The sequence below is a fragment of the Neolamprologus brichardi genome, chromosome 15 (assembly GCF_056152115.1).
Source record: "Neolamprologus brichardi isolate AB-2024 chromosome 15, ASM5615211v1, whole genome shotgun sequence".
NCBI classification, from domain to species: Eukaryota; Metazoa; Chordata; class Actinopteri; order Cichliformes; family Cichlidae; genus Neolamprologus; species Neolamprologus brichardi.
The window spans coordinates 11,619,363-11,637,881 of record NC_142118.1 but is presented as its reverse complement, the minus strand read 5'-3'; the positions used below and the strand labels follow the sequence as shown (position 1 = coordinate 11,637,881).

The 18,519-nt window shown below is 41.7% G+C and overlaps 1 protein-coding gene across 3 annotated transcripts in view; it reads left to right on the top strand.

Moving 5' to 3' along the window:
- The window catches only part of utrn (utrophin), a 190,584-nt gene that overhangs the window by 63,128 nt on the left and 108,937 nt on the right, over positions 1 to 18,519 (top strand). For all 3 annotated transcript variants that reach the window (XM_087851852.1, XM_087851850.1, XM_087851851.1), the window contains one exon: positions 2 to 191. In XM_087851852.1, coding sequence (XP_087707978.1) covers positions 2 to 191 — 190 coding nt within the window. The remainder of the gene's footprint in view (position 1; positions 192 to 18,519) is intronic.

The following is an 18,519-nucleotide window of genomic DNA, read 5'->3' as shown; positions in this document are numbered from 1 at the left end:
GGGCCAATGACCGTCACACGCAGCTGGACAGTGACCTGAAGGGTGTGCAAGTGTCTCTCAGGGAGCTCGAGTCCTTCCTCAAATGGCTCCAGGAGGCTGAGACTACGGTCAACGTTCTCGCTGATGCCTCCCAGAGGGAAGATGTGTCGCAGGACTCCGCCCACGCGAAGGAGCTGAGGCGACAACTGGAGGTAGGGGCCGTAAATTGATAGAGAAACCGCGAGTATGTGAGGAATATATGCACAGGTGCCAGCCTATTATCTCACTGTCATCCTTCATTAACGCATCCTTCAGCTACCGAACAGGGGCTGGAGTGTGTGTATGCTGCTGGTTAAAGGTGTGTGAATCAGAGGGCACACAGAGGGTGTGTGAATGCTTTTACACCTTGAACGTAGTTCAGTGATCTCCTTGTTCTGTCCCGCTTACGAATTCTGTGTGTGTGTGTGTGTTTGCCCCCAGCTTGCTTGTCATTTACCCAGATGTTCCCTCCAGGATCAGTTGACGCACATCACCCTATGCTTTATGTAATGATTTAATCCCAAAATCACCTCACCTCAGCCTTCCAGCAGATATAACAGGCGCTAATCTTCTTTCTTGTATTTATTTATTTCTTTTTTACTTCTCGCTGAAGTTGAAAAGGTGTTTTTAAAAATGTCTTGCGGTCATCTCTTTTGGCTTCTACATTGAGCGACGTTTTAACAATCTCATTGCTTTTTCAGAGGAACTCCTTGTCCCTGAAAATCGCTGCAGTGTCATCCATCTTTCAGAATCGAAATCACCAGTCCAATAATAATTCTGTGTTTTCTTGTCTTGAACGCTACATTGCCATCACTCCCACTTCCATTTTCCGATCATTTATAAAGAGGCCAAGGTTATAGAGAAAAATGACGCTGAACCACCGCATGAATGGCTGCAAAGATTTCTGATTCATCAACTTGATGCGAATCTGATGGTCACAGACTTTTGGAACCCGTTTGTTGAGCCCTTGCTGGATTTGGAAGTAATGAATGCTATTATCACATTTACCTGCCCATTACAGTCATCTATATTTGTTGTATTGAACATAATCCATCATTATATAAACCTTTTCAAACTCATGTCCTGCATATTATTACAATTTAGTCCTGCAAAGGTCGTGTGTCTTACTAGAACACCAGAAACTGTCTGTATAAACCTCTTATACGATGAGTTGGGAAGCCAAAATTGGCACAAAGGTAGATCTTAGGGCTCTGAAGGTTATCATCTATATTACGTTTTAGCACATTATCATGCTGCAACCTAGCAACCACCAACCAATGGGCTAAAATGAACCATTTGTAGCATTTTGCACCAAGAACACTTTAGACAAGCATTGGATCATTTTGATTACCTTGACTTATACATGTATTGTAATGTCATCGTGTTGCCTAGCAACCACCTATTAACATACTTTAGTGAGTTCAGTAAATGTGTTAAAATAGTAACTAAGGGTAGTTTCCACCTGACTCCATTATGTTTGTGCTTATGAGCAAACATATTGGTGTAGCTTTCCTAATTTGTTATTGCCCGCCGTCTGTCTTTATCTTCTTTTGTCATTTCATTACCAGTTGGAGTCGAGATTGATGGATGGTCCTCGCCCAGAAAGTGGGTTTACATAACACAGACAGGCTTTAAGCCTTTGATGTTGTGGCTTTACTGAGTGTTGTTCCCCACAAACCCTTTCATTAGGTCACAATGACTGCTCTGCCACTGTTTGGTGCTTAGTTACTTTAATGACAATTAGTAGCCGCAGGCGGTTGTCATTCTCACTGCTGTTTTCATATTAAGCCCGCAGTTGGTGACTGGTCAGGCTCAGTGACAAATACAAATTGGTGCATTAACTGATATTTCATGAAAATGTGAGGCTTAATGGCATAAGAGCGAAAAACAACTGATGCTGTTGCGTGTGATGCAGTAATGACAGACATGGCCACAGGAATCAACATACTGGGAAACAAACTTGTTTGTTCTCTTGCCGAGTTGGATTAGAATTGATCGTGACTGTCTGATAAATTGGGGAATTATGTGATCAGTCTGGTTAGTCTCCTGCGGATTTTTGTGGGCTTCCAATGTAGCCAGGAAATCGGGGATAAAGAATAATGGATTTCCAGTTCAAAAATTCCTGTTCTCTTCATTGGTCATTGGTTACGAAAAGAAAAAAGCAAATTAAAGCTTAATCGTTGTCAGACGACAGCTATTGTTTCAGAGATTAGATGCAACTAAAAGCTACTCAGCAAACTTTGTGCCAGAGATCTTGTCCCTTTAATACAGATTCCCCATAATCGCAAGCAGATATCTGATGTCTTGACTCGGCTCAGCCACTAAAAAAAAAAAAAAAGTCCTTGTTTTATTTATTTAGTTATTTATTTTTCTGTTTTTTGTTTTTTGTTTTTTTTTAAGAATTTACAAAATTTCTTAAATAGTTTTTGCTTCACTGAGTGGAAGAAGTACCAGTTTTATTTATTTTTTAATTTACAGACACTAAAACTTTGCAGAAAATAAGGTCGCCTGACTACATTTTGAAGCTACGGTAATTAATTACAAAAATAAATTTTGATCCAGTTCAGTACGCTTTCATTATCTTGGCACTGGAAGGCAGGCTGTGCATGAGCCATTATAGAGATATATGTAACTTTGTATTATTTTATCTACATGCACTATATTTTCAATAGTTAATTTTCTGGACATTTAATTCTATAAATTGTGCCTTTTTATAACACACTCCCTCTCATTAATTTGCACTGGTCCAGTAGAGACAGGAACTTCAAAGGGATAATTACCACACTGTGAATAATTTCATGTTATGTAATTGCATATTGTCTTACTGGAGCATACAGGAAGTCACTTGTTTACATCGCAAATCTGCACATTTGGTGGAATAATGTGCAGATTTATTCCATCATGAAGGTGCAAAGATGTACGCAGCCTGACGATCTGCTTATAGCTCGCTTGCCTTGTGCATGTTTAGCTGTGGGCTTTAGATTTATGTGGGTTAGTGCATGATTGTACTGTGGTGTAAGCAGATGAGACGCACATGCTTTCTACAACCTCTTTCTTTGAAAAATGGTTCATAGTTTTATTAACCCAGAGCCAACAAAACACTCAGTGTCCCTTGTAATTCCCCGTGAAGCAGAGTCAATACTCTGTGGAATGACTGAAATGGATGCTGTAGCCAGTTAAACCTTGTCTAAACACAGCTCTTCAGTGAGCTCATCATGCCATCTCTCATTGTGTGCGTTTGTGTCAACTGTGTGTGTGTGTGCCTGTTGGTGAATGATGATTAATCTAGTTGGCTGCATCTTTTTCTTCCTTTCCACTGTCAAGTTACTGTCATTTAAATAAACTTAATCAGGGACCAAAAAACAAAACAAAACAGTATTTGTTTTTGTGCGTCAATTTGTGTCACATCTTTTTAAAAAAAAAAAAAAAAAATGACGGAGAGGCGGCTGGTCTTGGGTTTTCATCTTCAATTCAAATTAGTGCCTCTTGTCTTGTGGTTGGGAGAAAGAAGGGTGTTTTTCATCACTTTAAATGAAAGTCAAACATTAGCAGAGGGCATGAAAAGGGTTAAAATATCCACTCTATGGTTTATACTTTGTTATACAGCGTGGTTAGGAGTTCAGGAGGAAGTGAGCGGCTGCTTTTCTCTGCTCTTTTTCTTCTCTAAATGTCATCTCTCTGCTGCCTGGTGCCTCCAGCAGATACATTCTCTAAACATTCAGCTGTTTTCTGCACTGATAAAAGATACTTAAAAGCCTTTTATCTTTTATTTTTGACCTTGCCCTCCTACCCTCTCTTCTGATGCTCTGCTTTCCACCCACTTTTTATTTTCCTCATTTTTTTTTGGTTTTATCTGCAGTTTACCAGCATGTCCTCCCTCTTTTCTTCTCAGTTAATCGCTTAAAAAATAGTTGGGTTTTTTTTGGCGACAAAAACATGGCTCTTAATTAAAGACATGCACTGTATCTCTCCCACACACTTGTTTGTGTCTGGAAATATTTTTCTGTAACATACTTGGCTTTTTAAAGAGATATATTATCAGTTGTAAACACCGAAAAACATAATTTTCTGTTTTTGGTAGGTGTACTGTAGTTTTTGGCCTTTAGTTTTAAATACTTAATTTTTTTGGACTGCTAGTGGTTTTATTAGATAAGCGACAGCAAAGAGACGGCAAGGAAGCCAGGAGGAGACACCACATGGGTAATGACAGAAGTCTGGTCTGATGCAGCCTGCGTTTGGCACCACAGATAAAAAGTAAATCAAAAACAGTCACTTAATGGCTTTTTTGGAAGATTTTAAGTGCATTTGGCATTTCCTGATGTAATTTGTTCCACGATCATATCTCAGGTGTCTGAAACTGAGACAACAAAAATGGCTTTCTTAATGGAAGAGGAGAACTAGAGCTAAAAAAAAAAGTAGACTGTTATTTATTTTGCATTGAAAAATTACTGTCTGAAACTAAAGTTTCTCAACAAACCTTTTTTTTCTTTAATAAAAAACTTACCAAAGGTTGTCAGCTACCCTAATAGAGAAAAAAGTCTGTCGCAAATTGCAAGAAGAAGTTGCGTAGGTGTAGTAACAAATTGGCTCAGTGTAGTTTGAAGGCATTCAGAATTGACCTTTAACCTGTATGGTGCATTATTGTATCTCTAGAAGCATTGTTTTTGGGTTCATGCAATCCTATGTGTTCTCAGATTTGCTGGATCCACCTGACTGCACTACAGAGTAGGGCTGTGCAATATGACCAAAATCTCATATCCCGATATAAGAATTCTATCATCCCGATAACGATATAAATCACAAATGTAACATTTTCTGTAAATTCTGTGAATCTCGGGCAGCTCGACTTGCATGAAGTGTTTCCAGCTGCGCGTCATGTACCTGGAGTCGAGTGTTTTAACCAATGCATGAAACTATACATTTTTAGACATAAGTTGTAACGGCTGCCGTTTTCTTTGTGAGTATTTATTACACGGCGTGCTGCGGGGAACAGCCTGTTCTAACGTTTGAGTCTAAGGTCTATTTTGTTTTAGCACCTGGCGGCTCTTTTTTACTTCTCATCCGTAAATAATCTGCTCTTTCACGTGATTCAGTTTATTTTGAAAAGTCTCAACAGGATCTTGAGCTTTATTGTGAAAGGTTTATGTGGAACATAAACAAGCGGACACGCGATGGTGTTACCGTGGTTGTTGCTAGCCACAACCCATAAAAACAGGCGCTTGTCCGTCCGTAGTGTGGTTATATAAAATATAAGAGAAAGAGAGAACTTTAAGAAATTAATATAGCCACTACAGTGACCATCAAAACGATGAAAAAATATTGCTGTAAACAGTTTATTTTGCGACACCACGAAACAAACGATAGCGTAAAATGAAACGATAGACGTTTTTATATCGTCACCCGATATATATCGTTATATCGAACAGCCCTACTACAGAGCATCAGTAACGCTTAAGAACAAGCACTCAACAGTGTTGTCTGCAAGTATGAATGGTACCAGCCTTCTTGGCATAGTGTCTCAAGTGCTTGACAAGTGAGGATGTTTTGCTTTTCATACAAGAGGCTTCTTCAGTTTTAAGCAACTGACAGAACCCGATGTGGGGGTTGTGTAGTGGTGTGAGGTGTGAAACCTCTGTAAGATGTAGCCCCACCCACCATCATAAGGCAAGGTGAGAATGGGGGGTTGAAGACTGCTGACTCAAGGTGGCTGGTAGCTGGTGCTGTAAGCCATCACCTCTGTTCAACAATGGTCGATCACAGCGGATGTAGATGGCCTCCTTTACTCCTTCCAAACTATCTGTCTTCTCGGTCCAGAATGTGAACACTGGCATCCTTGACGGAATGCCCTCTCTCCTGTAGGTGTACAGCAGAGTCTATCAAGCACTCGACTACCATGACACGGACGACTGTGAACCGACACAGACTTCTTGGCACTCACGTCACACATTCGAGCTGCGATACTACAGTTCTTACTTAAAGACTCCTTTTTGACCTCTGCACATGTGCAAAGATGTATTTTTCTTTTTGTCATCAAAATGAAAAATATGTTTTTTAACTACTCATGTTTAACATTCATGAGTCAGCCACCAGCTTCACGGGCATGTAAGCCGTGAAAGTGCTCCAGCTAAGATTGCCAGTGCAGAAAATGAATGGGACCGCTACTTCCCAGAATCCTGGATGCCTGAAATAACCCCTCCTTCTCTATATCTCTATTGTGTGTGGTTCTCATTTGTCCTCCAAGTTCTTGCACAATCTCTATCTCTCTCCGTCTCTCGCTCTCTCACTCTCTCTCGTCTGATTGTCTCTCGCTCATTGATTTGTTTCTTGCCTGGCATAATGTCATTCAACCTTCACAACAGATGCATTGTTTGTCTTCCAGCAGTGGTGCTTTTCATCCGTCTCCCTCTTTCTTAGTCTCTCACTCTATTTTGCTCGCTCTCTCTTTCGCTCGCTCTCTCTCTCTCTCTGTCCTGCTCTCTCTCTCTCTCTTTGTCACTCCTTCCCTCTCTTTCTCCGCTCCGGATCGGCAGCAGTAAAAAGTAAGCCGCGTACGGACAGCTTCTCTTCTCGTCCAGTGCAACTCGTGCCTTCCTCTCTCCCTTCCCTCTCATCTCTGCCAGCACTTTGCGCTCTTTCTCTCCCCGTTTATCTTTTTCTTCTTCTTTGTTTCATCTTCTTCTTCTTCTTCTTCATCATTTCCCTCTTCTCTGTCACTCTCTTGACTCTGCAGGGTGCCGTCACGAGTGATTTGTTTGATTCTCTTCTGGCTCTGCGGTCGAGGTGCGCGTGTGAATGTCCGCGTGGAGGAGAAAGTGAGTGTCTCGTCTTGTCCGGCTCTTTTGCATCATTGCGCGCATGTGTGAGTGCATGCTAAGAGCTGTGTGAGTGACTGTTTATAAAGAGAGAGAGAGAGAGAGAGAGAGAGAGAGGGGGAGAAAGCAAACTGAGGCTGCGCTCACTATGTTTATTGTGTGTGCGTGCGTGTATGTGACGAAACGTGGGGGCATGCTGAGCTGAGTACGACTGCGAGTGAGTGTGTGTGGGTTTTTTTTCCCCTTCTCTCTCTCTCTGTGTACATGTGTGTGTGCGCATCACGTCAGCTTGGCTGGGGTCTGGTCGGCTGGAGAGGGAGAGGGAGAACAATATGAGCGGGGTAGGGCAGTGCTAGCATGCGGACCAGGAGCAGGCTGCTGCAGACTTGTAGCAGTCTTAAGATGATGGCCATGGTCCGGACCTCCCTCCAGAAAGTGGTGGTCTTCTTACACAGGCTCCAGAGGATGGCCATCTCCTCGCCGCGCTACCAGAAACTCTGCAAGGTACGTGGAGACACGGAGCTGGAGAGCAGAGAGTTCATGTTTTTCTTTTTTCTATTTTTCTTTTCCTAATTTAATTGGATTTTCTTTTGAAAGTTTTACGATTGCACTCGTATGTGTCATTTAAATGATTATTTTTCGATTCTTTGGGATTTGTTTGGAGTCTATATTTATCAGATGCTCGGTTTGTGCGTCCCTGTCTGCAAGCAGCCATAAAGTTTGTGCTGCACATGTGTATGTGTATTTCCCCCACCCCCAGTGTAAATGCTCTTGCTTTTCAGAAATCTGGAGTTTATCACCAAGTTGCCCGTCTTTGCCTCATCCATAGCTTCTCCTCTATTTTTGGCCTTTTTATTCATGAGTCATTTGGTTGTCAAGACATTCTGTTCCTGCTGAAGTTGTTTTGAGGACTCCAGTCACCTCCACAGCCTGTCGTTTTAAATATATATGTGCATATATACATCAGCAGCTTTAGGAACTTTTGGTACGTCTTTCGCATATCAAAGAAGAATTCAAACTGTGCGTCCCTGCTGTAGAGTGAGGTTGTGTGTGCACGCTTTGTATTTTTGTCAGCTTTTAAAGTGAGTGCAGGCATACACAGGGATTGTGGTGAAGAGTGTGTTGTATTTGTTTTTTGGGTACACAACTATTTTTGCTTGTTTGTTTTTCAGAGACATTGTGACAGGTGGGACTGATGGGACGCTGTTCTGTAACCTAATTTAATTCGATCTCTTGATTAAAGTTTTTAGCTGATCTTATTATGTTGACACGACACACCGGTTAACAGGTTGGCGCCACACACACATTCATTCGAAAAGCGCATAAGAGAAACATGAGGAGAGTGTATTTGGTTAAAAAAAGAAAATCAAAGTCAGCTTTATTGATTTTACTTGAGAGAAAACGACCACTGATGTGCACCGGACTCGATGTCATTTTGTACCCCTGTTGATCATTATTGATCGCCGATCTTCATTGCTGTCTCTCTTGCGCTGCACAGCACTGACCTGCTCTCGCTCAGAGGGTAAGGGTGGGGGTGGAGAGGGGAGACCAGCTGTTGAGATTTGACAGTACTGTGCGTGTGTGACTGTTGGAGAGCGACAGACTAATGCATCAGAACAGTTTTGGATTAGTTTCCAGCTGCAATCATGGCTCGACAAACATGTGGTGGCTCAGTTTAATCCATCCTGAAAATTCGTTACGCTTTAGGACTGCATGTTTTTTCCTTTTTTTTTTTTTTTTTTTTTCTACTCACCAAGTGTGTGGTTATTCATTCATTCATTCATTTATTTATTTATTTATTTTGTCTCTACAGAAGAAAAGCCAAAAATTATCACGAGAAAGTCTATTTATATGTATATTTTCCCTGTTTTTTTTCTAGCCTGTCTTGTTTCTCTGGGAACAAAACAAGAAACAAAAAGCAATAGTGACGACTCAAGGATTAGACCTTGTTAAAAAATAAAAAAAATTATGGGAGAGTGATAAACAGAGCATTAGGCATTCGGGATTAGGCATTTATTTCCTGCTCTTTCTCAGCTTATCTTGCAGATGCTTGACTTATGTTTGTTTGTTTTTAAACAGTTCTTGGCAAAAACAATTAAAACTAGATCTGTGGTAGCGAACATGCAGATAAATGCACAATCAACTCTACCCCTCTTTTTTTTCTCTTTTTTTTCTTTTTTTAACTCCAGCAAATCCAAATCTTGAGTTGATTTGCTCTTTTGGCTCCATTAAGCACCCTTAAGGGGCCAGACCTTCGCTGGATTGTGTCCATACTGGACAGTGGGAGGAATCAGTCATTCCACAGCCGATTACCCTCCCCTGGGTTGCATCAGTCATTCCAGCTTCGTTTGGCCTTCCCTTGGGGGACTGTAATGCCAGGGTAGTCCTGCCTCCGTGGGGTGCGCTCACTGGCCGGCAGACTGGAACAATGACATCCTGATGATAGATTCGAAATGGGCTCACCCTCCGGCTCTGGTCATTCTTTCTTTTTTAGAGGCAGACCACGGCCTGTTTTATCGTCTGACACGCGTTATCAAGTGCAAAAATAATGGAAGATGGTTCAATTAAACTGAATAATTGTAACATTTCTAATTATTCTCAGAGGAAATAATTGATTTCATATATTGTATTCCTTAGTTTCCTGAAGAACATGTTGTTTATGTTTTCGTACCACTCTTAAAATCGTAAGAAAAATAAATCCCACCTACACTTTCAATTTGATCACACTAACTCAAGTCAACAGTTCGTGTTTTCGTCTGACTCACTATCACAAAGGCTGTTTTTTACCCTTGGAAAACCAATTAGACGGCAATATCAAGCTTACCTCTTGAAAAGCACGGACTTGCATCATGTTTGTCGTCACTACCTCTAACAGAGTACCAGTGCAGGGCAGGGTGACCACTGACTCACCGTGCTGTGATGGATGGGAAGAGTATGAAATGTACTGAGTCATATCTTTTTATCTGTTAATCATATTTTTCTGGGAGCTTTTGGGTTTATGCAGAGCACCAGTTATTTTGATGTATAATAGCGAGCTTAGCGGTGTTTGCAAGCGGCAGCCATTTAACGTTTTTAAAATTTCATCTGTTATTTGGAGAGTAAATTATCTTTCCCAGTTCAAAGCAATAATATTTAATAAGGTTGCATGCTCTGAGAAATTTTATTTAATCTATACGGCGTTCCCCTGAGGCTGCATTCGATGCATTCATTCTGTACTCATTAAAAACATCGGCTAAATGCCTTAAATGTAAATGCGAGTTTCGGTGCATCCCGATTGTTCCTCTTCACCGGCCTTTCACCTGGCGCTCTCGCTCTATAGCGTTCTCTCTTGAAAATTGCTTGCAAGCATGTGACATATAGTTTACTGGTGAATAGAAGCTCTGAGTGGCATGCCTGGTTCATTTATAGTGAGGCATACAGAGGGGCCCTTGTGGCTCATTTCATCTCCTCACTTTTGCTGCGCTCTGTCTCTCCGTGTGTAATCTCTAGCTGAGAATTGGGTGAAGGGCCCACCTCTCTCCAGAGGAGCGTCCTCCTACTCTCATTACTGTAGCGTTGGCTGCTATTTTGTGTGTGCGTGTGTCTGTGTTAAACCAAAGCCTACTTTAGAAACAGCCCAAAAGCAGCAATAATGTGCAGTCATGCCTTGTCTGTCTCTGTTTCTCTGGCAAATGCTTTGGCCTTTGGGCTCCACACTCGATCCACCTTTGCTCCTGGCTCACTGCTACCCCAGGACAGGTGACTCAGGCGTGGGCATGGAGCCCAGCTGTCTGACCTCCCTGTCCTTGAGCTCCACAGGGGTCCTATGGGTTATTAGGCAAGTGTTAGCATTAGCAGTTAGAGCCTCAGGTGTAGTCAGATTACACCCCACCCCCCACAATCCTCTCCCCCCAGTAACCTGGCTCACGCTCAGATTGTGGATAATTTATTTCTTTATTTTTTTTCATGCATCCTTAGACACAGTTAGCTTACGGACACTCATGCATTCAGTTCTCCAACACATATGTGGATGAACACGTTTAAAATACAAGCATACCCACACACTCACTCACTCCTCAGCTCCTCTGTGAGTGATGAGTCACAGGCGGGAGATTTATGTGGTAACAGATTCATAAATGCAGGTCATTTAAATTCATCAAGACCGTATTGGGAACGAGCAGGGACAATAAAAGAAAATGAAGATGGGTTTTTCCTCTCCCAATCAACATTACATGTAAATCACCACAGATGGACTTTCTATTGGGAGTGGACTGAGGTGAAATAGCACTTAAATCACTGATACAGCCCCGAGTTAAGCTGCTCTCCTTTTCTCGATTGCCATTACGGCAGAAAGTGACCGTTCCATTATGATAAGATGAGACGAAGAGGACAGAAAAACTGGTCTTGAGATTGAAAATCAACACCCCAGGATTAGATGGAATCCACATTATACTATATTTGCTTCAAATATAAACAGAGAAAAGGAGGGGGGGGAAGTCCCTCAACCTCCTCGCCTTTCTCCTCCCTTTGTCTACATCCCATTTTGTCTCTCGCACATCCAGTAAACCCATTTATCGAGCCAGTAATGCACGCGTGTGTCCGGTTTGTGTTTATATGCACTTCCATTAGTGGCTTTCAGGCACTTCCTAACACCAAGCTAAAGCTACTAATGCCTGTGTAGTTTGTCATCACGTATACTTTATGGTGCTGGAAAGCTCTGTATTCACCCAGCACTTCAACATGTGATATCCAGAGTAAATAACGAGGAAGAAAGGGAAAGATATTGATGGAGAGATGTGCGCAATTACCTCTGTAACTGTGTACTGGTTAACTGTCGTGATCAGTTTTCAAAGGAGTTGTTTTTCTCTTGTGATGACTGCATCTTTGCACTGAGGCTGGAAACGGGAGGAAAAATAGCTTAAACATGAGAAGCACCTACAAAATTCACTCTTAAAAAACAGAGAGAGAGGTATTTAGGTATTGTGTAAGTCCTAAAGGGACAATGCACATTAGTTAGCATGAGTACTTGGACCCATCATTTTGTCATGGCATGAATAATTATTAAAAGGAATCGCTGATACAAAAGCATCAAAGCCCAGTTAAAAGTCAATAAATTAAACACACCGAGCACAGAACAATGACATAAGCATGTGACATATAACAGAAAAATCTGAACTAACATTACATTTTAATGTCCAAGTTACTAACAACTTGATCATATTTTTCCCAGTTTAACAAAATCACATTTTAAAGTCTTGATACAAATTTGATCTAATGTTTCTACAGTCTTTTTTCCCCACGTGTCTGTCCAGCTATTAAGAAAGTAGATGATGTGATAGATCTGAGGTCCAGTACTCAGGTTTACTGGAGGACATGTTTGTTTTCAGACAGCAGACTTGGCCAAAACTCACTAGCCCACCTGACACCGTGATCTATGGCCAGCCCAGACATGGCCTGAGCCGAATCACGGCAAGCAGAGGGAGAGATAGAGATCTCAAGGTTTTTGCCTTTTCATTGCTCTCCCTTATGGCATGGCAATTTCTCAATACGTGCTTAAAGTGCTTAAAGATTTGTAGAAACTAACCCGTAAGAGAGGGGGAAAAAAGGGAAATATTGACCTGAAGGCAGTGAGGAGGCAGTCATTTTTGTTGCCATCTAGAGGTTTCTATGACCTTCCAGCTCTCTCTTATCATCCTTTCACTGTCTCATGTACCGCTTGCCCGACTGAGTCGGGGCGCGATCCAGGGGGCACCCTAAGTGCAGGAAATAAAACGAAGCATGCAATCATTTTTCCTTTGCTGTTCCTTCTATTCTTGTGCTGACAATCAATCTGCGGGGACAAGGCCTGCGCTCTGCACCTTGCCAGAGTCCCACCTTGCCAATATCTATGGTGAGCACACAAACAGTGCTGACTCACGGTCCATATTCTGTTTTCTCTCAGTGTGTACATGTGAGTGCCTGCACCTTTTTGTGGTGCTGACAAATACCACAGTTTCAAATTGAAGAAGAGATTGTGTTTATACCAATGTGCTGATAACATAAGGTCAGGATAATCAGAAGGTGATTGAGCCAATTAGTATTCAACAGATTAGAAAGTGTATCGATTGATCCTGTCCTCACTACCCTCTGTTACTTCTCTCCTCTTTGACCCTTCCCTCCGATCCCCCCCCCCCCCCCCCCCCCTTTTGTTTACCTGCATCAGCTTCAGTTCTCATTCTTTCTCCTCTGTGAATCTCTTCTACCTTTGGACAGTTTCCCTCTCTTGTCAAGGATAATTAATTCTTTAAGAAGGAGTGGAACATTTGCTCCATGATAACGTCTGTTCCTGCTACGTTTCAACGCCTCTGTGTTTTATTTCCACAGTGCTCTGAGCCCAAATGATTTTGTATTTCATCTTTTTTTTTTAAACATCTATCAAAAACACGGTGTGCATTTGCAGTGATTTATCACTCCTAGAAATCTCTTTTGAAAGGTGAAACATTCACGTATGAGCAAGCGTCTTGTCTTGTCTCTGTGCCATTCTTTCTCTGAATCTTGTCCTTGCTGTAGAGATAAACATTTAATTGATCTATTCACCTGTCTTTTAGGCTTTTTGTACAACCACTCAAAAAAGGGGGGAGAAAAACACTTAGATGGAACTACAAATTTTTTTTTTAGCAGAGAAATACAAAGACAGACTTTGTTCCCTTTCTTCTTGATCTACTATCACCATTTCACTCAGTAGCAATTTTCCTAATATCACCATAATATGCAGCATATGCACCGGCTCACCCCGCCCTCTTTCTATTTATGCCATCATCTGCTCTTTGCACGCCGCTTCTAAATCATTCATGCTTTCCGTCTTTTCCCTCCCATCCTCCAAAAACATTCTGCCCATCTTCCTCAACTCTTAGATGGCTTACTAGATGCTACTTGAGCCTTCATTCATGCACCCTTTACAAACCAGATACTTGCATTTTGCAAGTTTCCAACACTGAAACTATACTCGCGTGGATGTCATATATGATTTGCCTCAAGGTTTATCATCCAGGTAGCTCATCTTAACATTTTTCCAATTGGTTAAATCAGCAGATGTTTACTTCACCCGTTTTATTTTGTCTGAATGTCCCTGACTTGGGGCTTTCAGTGGCCTAAATAAAAAGGATGGAGGTTAAAAAGAACAAGAACCCCAAGAAAATAGCAGTGGAAGAAAAAGTGGGCAAGACAAGAGGAAAAGAAATTAGCCCCAGTGTAGAAGGTACTGCGATGAAGGAAATGGAGCATTGAGCATCCTCTCAGAGATAACACAAAGAGGAGCTGAAAATGGTTTTCACTGTTATATCACAGGAGATTAAAGATAACTCAAGCTATATATAGTCTGTAATCTGCAGGCAGGAACAGCCTGCTAGAGTCAAATGCCACTATAGGGGGGAAAAAAAGGAGTTTGATGGGTAGTCACGATCACGTCACAGTGTTGAGCAGAGTTTTTGTAAAGTCTTAAGTTTGCCCAGAGGAGCTCTCACTGTTGGCGTGCAGTTTTTGCTCTGACAAGCTTTTGAAAGGTAAAACTCTTCTTAAATTAGAAATGTCCTCTCCGTACTACATGGTTAAAAGATTAGACACGAGACGGAACCATGTGATACTCCAGAAAGTTGAGAAAGGGATCAGAGATGACGGGAGCGGATCAGCGTGAGCAATGAAAATGTTTGTGAAAGACAGCTCGACGTAAGCTTTAACTCCATCTCAGTGGTGCCTTCACACGTCGGACCGCAGACATCAAAGAAAATCCAGAGCTGTTAGGTGAGACAAGGAATCAAATTAGATGTACTACAGTGCTGCAAGGGTGGGTGTTCACTGGTTCAGCATATTTCATAATTAGAGCAGAAATGTGTGAGAAGAGGGGACATTTTTGTTCCTTGAGGAGAGAAGTCTGCCCTTTCTGAAAAGTAAAGTTACAAAAAAAGGTTTGACTCAAAAAGCAGAAGAGGAAGAAAAACATGTCATGAGAGAAAAGATGGCTGCCAAGTATGTTTTATTTTTTTTAAGAAGGACGAAATTGAAGTGAGGAAAGAGCTATCTAAACATGACACCGGGACGATGGAAGCTGGGAAAAGTTGGACACGGTGACAAGAGCAAGTAGGAACCTGGAAATGGAAAAAGGGTGCAAAGATGGGAAAAGAGAGACCAATGCCTGAAAGGAGGAGAAGGGATTGAAGAAGAAAGGGTCGATAGAAGTGTGCGATTGCCTTTTCCATCTCTGGGGTTTGCAGGGCTTATTTCAGGGTCACCGGAGAGACGATCGCACACACAAACATGCACACACACGGACAGACGGAGAGAGATAGAGTTCAGAATCGACCCGAGTACTCGTTTTCAGCCTAAAGGATATTCTCAGATTGGGCAGGGGGGGGAGAATTTATTTATTGCCTCAGTACATGAGTGACTTCATTTTCACTGGCTGCCTTGCTTCCCACTGTGGACAAAAGAGAAATGCCAACAAAGCCTATTACACATTTGTCCAGTTTACAGCCAAGTATGTCTTGTTGAATGTCTCCCTCTTTTAGCCTGTCCCCCTTGTCAATGTTTGTGTGTGTGTGTGTGTGTGTGCGCCAATTCGTGCCTGCTAAATATCATTGGGATTAGCGCCGGAGGCTTAATTAAAAAGCAATTACCTTTGGTCGCTGCGGGCGACGCTTGGCGGAGGGTAGCTCGACTAATCTGGTGAATGTTGTGAGGGACCCTCAGCATGTAGCGCACACACACAGATGTGTGCAGTTGTCTGCAGAATTAAAGGGGGATTAAAACAATTGTTAATTAGCGAAGTGGGGTGGGGGCTGAAAGGGTAGAAGAGGGACTGCAGGGCCAGACGCACGGTTCCCTCTGCATCTCACGGCCTCTGTGAGTTTATTTATGAGGTTAAGTGGGCAAATGATATACCCCACATCCAATTCATTTTGGAGCTCCTAAGCATGCGTACTCTTTCCCATTGTACCTCTCCTGCATTTCCACCTCTCTTCTTGCGCTTTCAAACACTAAAATAGGTTAGCAGAGTTAGCGCCTGGGCTAATCTTTTCATTTTAAAGCTCCAATTAGATGTCGCTAATGACGGTAATTAGATTATCTCTCTGAGACTCGCTCTGTTGTGCCCTTGAAAAACCCCAGTATGCTCGATACAATAGAGGCGAATCTGCCAAAAAAAAGTGTGGGGTGGGTCATTTCCTGAAATGATGAAGCTGTCTGAATACAAAGCAATGCTCTGTGTACACCTAAAATCAAAGATTATCTATGGGGATATTGAGAATTTAGCCTAAGTTGAACTTTGGATAGATCTTAGTGTAATTTTAGTGTCTGAAGCCACTCTAAGGTTAGTCTGTTTTTGGATAGGCGGGATAATATCAGATATTAGCCCCTTAATTCCTCCCCCGCCCCAAATTATATATCTGTAAATAATTTAGTATTTACCCATGCCATTGGACCATGTTGTGTTTCATCAGTTTTGTACTGGAAGATTACTTGCTGTCCTTGGCCAAAGGGGCGAATAAATGACCCAATGGCCCTCTCCTCCACCAATAAAACAAGCCAAAATTATCTGTATTGGCTCTCAGCTGAAATTTAGTTTTAAACATTGGTGTTGGTATTGGCCCAGTATTGCGTTATTCAGAATGGATGCATCCCTAGAGCATATAGGAAGAGAATTTGCGTTAAAATTGTGGTTTTGGTTGCCACAGAAACAAAGTTTTTACTCCTGTGCATTTTTGTGTTGTGTGTGTTTGTAATCTGTTTGTGCCCTCAGGTTTGACGATTTGTTGTAGTTCATCAAGATTTAATTTTGGATTGATGTTTTTTCATCCCTGAGAGAGACCATTAATTACCACTAAACGCTGTATGAAAAGTGCTCATGCACACACAATCACAACACGCACGCACAAGAACACCCCTCACTACCCCCGGCTGATGTATCATAATTGTCCTCTGTCCTCTTCCCATCTTGCTTTGCTCTATTTATAGCTTGTTTTAGGCCCCACCCTCCCAGACAGCACTATGGCAACTACATGATTGACAGGCCAATTGTCAAGTGCGCTTGATCCTTTTGAGTCTATCGTCTTTCCTCCCGTTGACCTTCTCTCTGACATCACCGCCGTCTGACTGTCTCGCTTCAGTCCGTACTGTCTGCGTGTGATCATAACTCAGTTTGGATGGCCCTGCACCCCGCTGCTAAATGTCCCCCTCACACAGAGATAGATAGGCAGCTCAGAGAGGAAGAGCGAGTCATAAAATGCACACTCCACACATACTACCTTAACTGCATATGACTACATCCATTAATCTCCTTTTTAACCTCAACCTTTGTGCCTGTGTATCAGCTGTGTGTCTACTTTTTATTCACAATTGTAGACACTGCCTAAAAACTGTAAATGCAGCAGGCTTCCTACTTCAGCAGGGGTGATCCGTATGAAAGGCAGTGTTTATTATGAGTTATTACATGCAATTAAAAATGCTTCTTGGTTAAGGAGGTGAGGCAGACCTCGATGCCCAGTTTGTACAAACATGCTGCAATCTGAGAGATACTGAATGACACACAAGTGCACATGATGTGCTTTAAACACTGTAAATTATTAATGCATAAATCAGTTTTCCTGTTATAGAATACATTAATATCAATGTTGTTGTTGTTCTTTATTGCATATTCTGATGCCTTCGCAATATTGTGAAGCCAATAAAGCCGCTTGAGTTGAATTACAAAGAGTAATTTTGGCTGTCACTCAACTGAGGCAAAAGTGGCAGCATGACTCAAGCAGTAGTGCTCGTGGTTAGGTAGAGGTTAAGAAAATTATCACTCAGGATGCATCAGATTCATGAAAGCCTCACCCTTAATCTCCAGGAGATAAAGTATTGTATATTTTGAATAACTTAACATATAAATTGTGGTAAAATAAGTAGCAGCAGCCACGCTTCTGTACCACTGGCAGATTAAAAGTAATTAAAACAAAAACACCTTCAACAGATATGGAAAGATTTGTGGCCACCTACCAAAGTGTAGCATCTGGGAACCTTTTAGGAAGTAGTATATTCCATAAATAAATCAAGGAAAAATGCTAAAATGTACTTTGAGGGAGGACTGAGACTCACATTTTCATATATTATTACTGGGTGAAGCTTGAATGTCACCTTCTGTATCACATGCCCAAACGCACTTAATTTCACCCCATAGTTTAACTGAACCTCTTCACTTAAGCAGACCTCTTAGAAATCCTCCAAGGTGTTATGTTCAAACCGTTTCATTTGAGTGTTGCTCACCTGCGACATATTTCTTTCCATGCCAGTTGTTTTTCTCTTGTCCTGCAGTTTAGCTGTACTTACTACTAACTTTACACAGTGCCCTGTTATCACCATAAGAAGTTGCAATTCCGTTTTTTTGTTTTAATGTTTGTTGACAGCATGGGAAACGTACAGTCTCCAGATAGGCATAGGCACAACCCTGGACGGTTCTGAGAGTGCATGCTTTGGGAATCGAGCTGATATTTTTTTTGCCCATGCTTAGCCGTTTTGCTCTCTGCGGATATGCACTTCATTCAAGTGTTGCCTTTCTCCTTCTGTCTTATCAACTAACTCTAATTTGGAGCTTTGCAATCTTTCCAAGTGTTTACATATTTTTATATTTCAATATTTGTTTGCTTGATTTGTGCATGAGTGGTTTAGTCAAGTCTTTTGCTCCCCCCTAGCAAAAAAG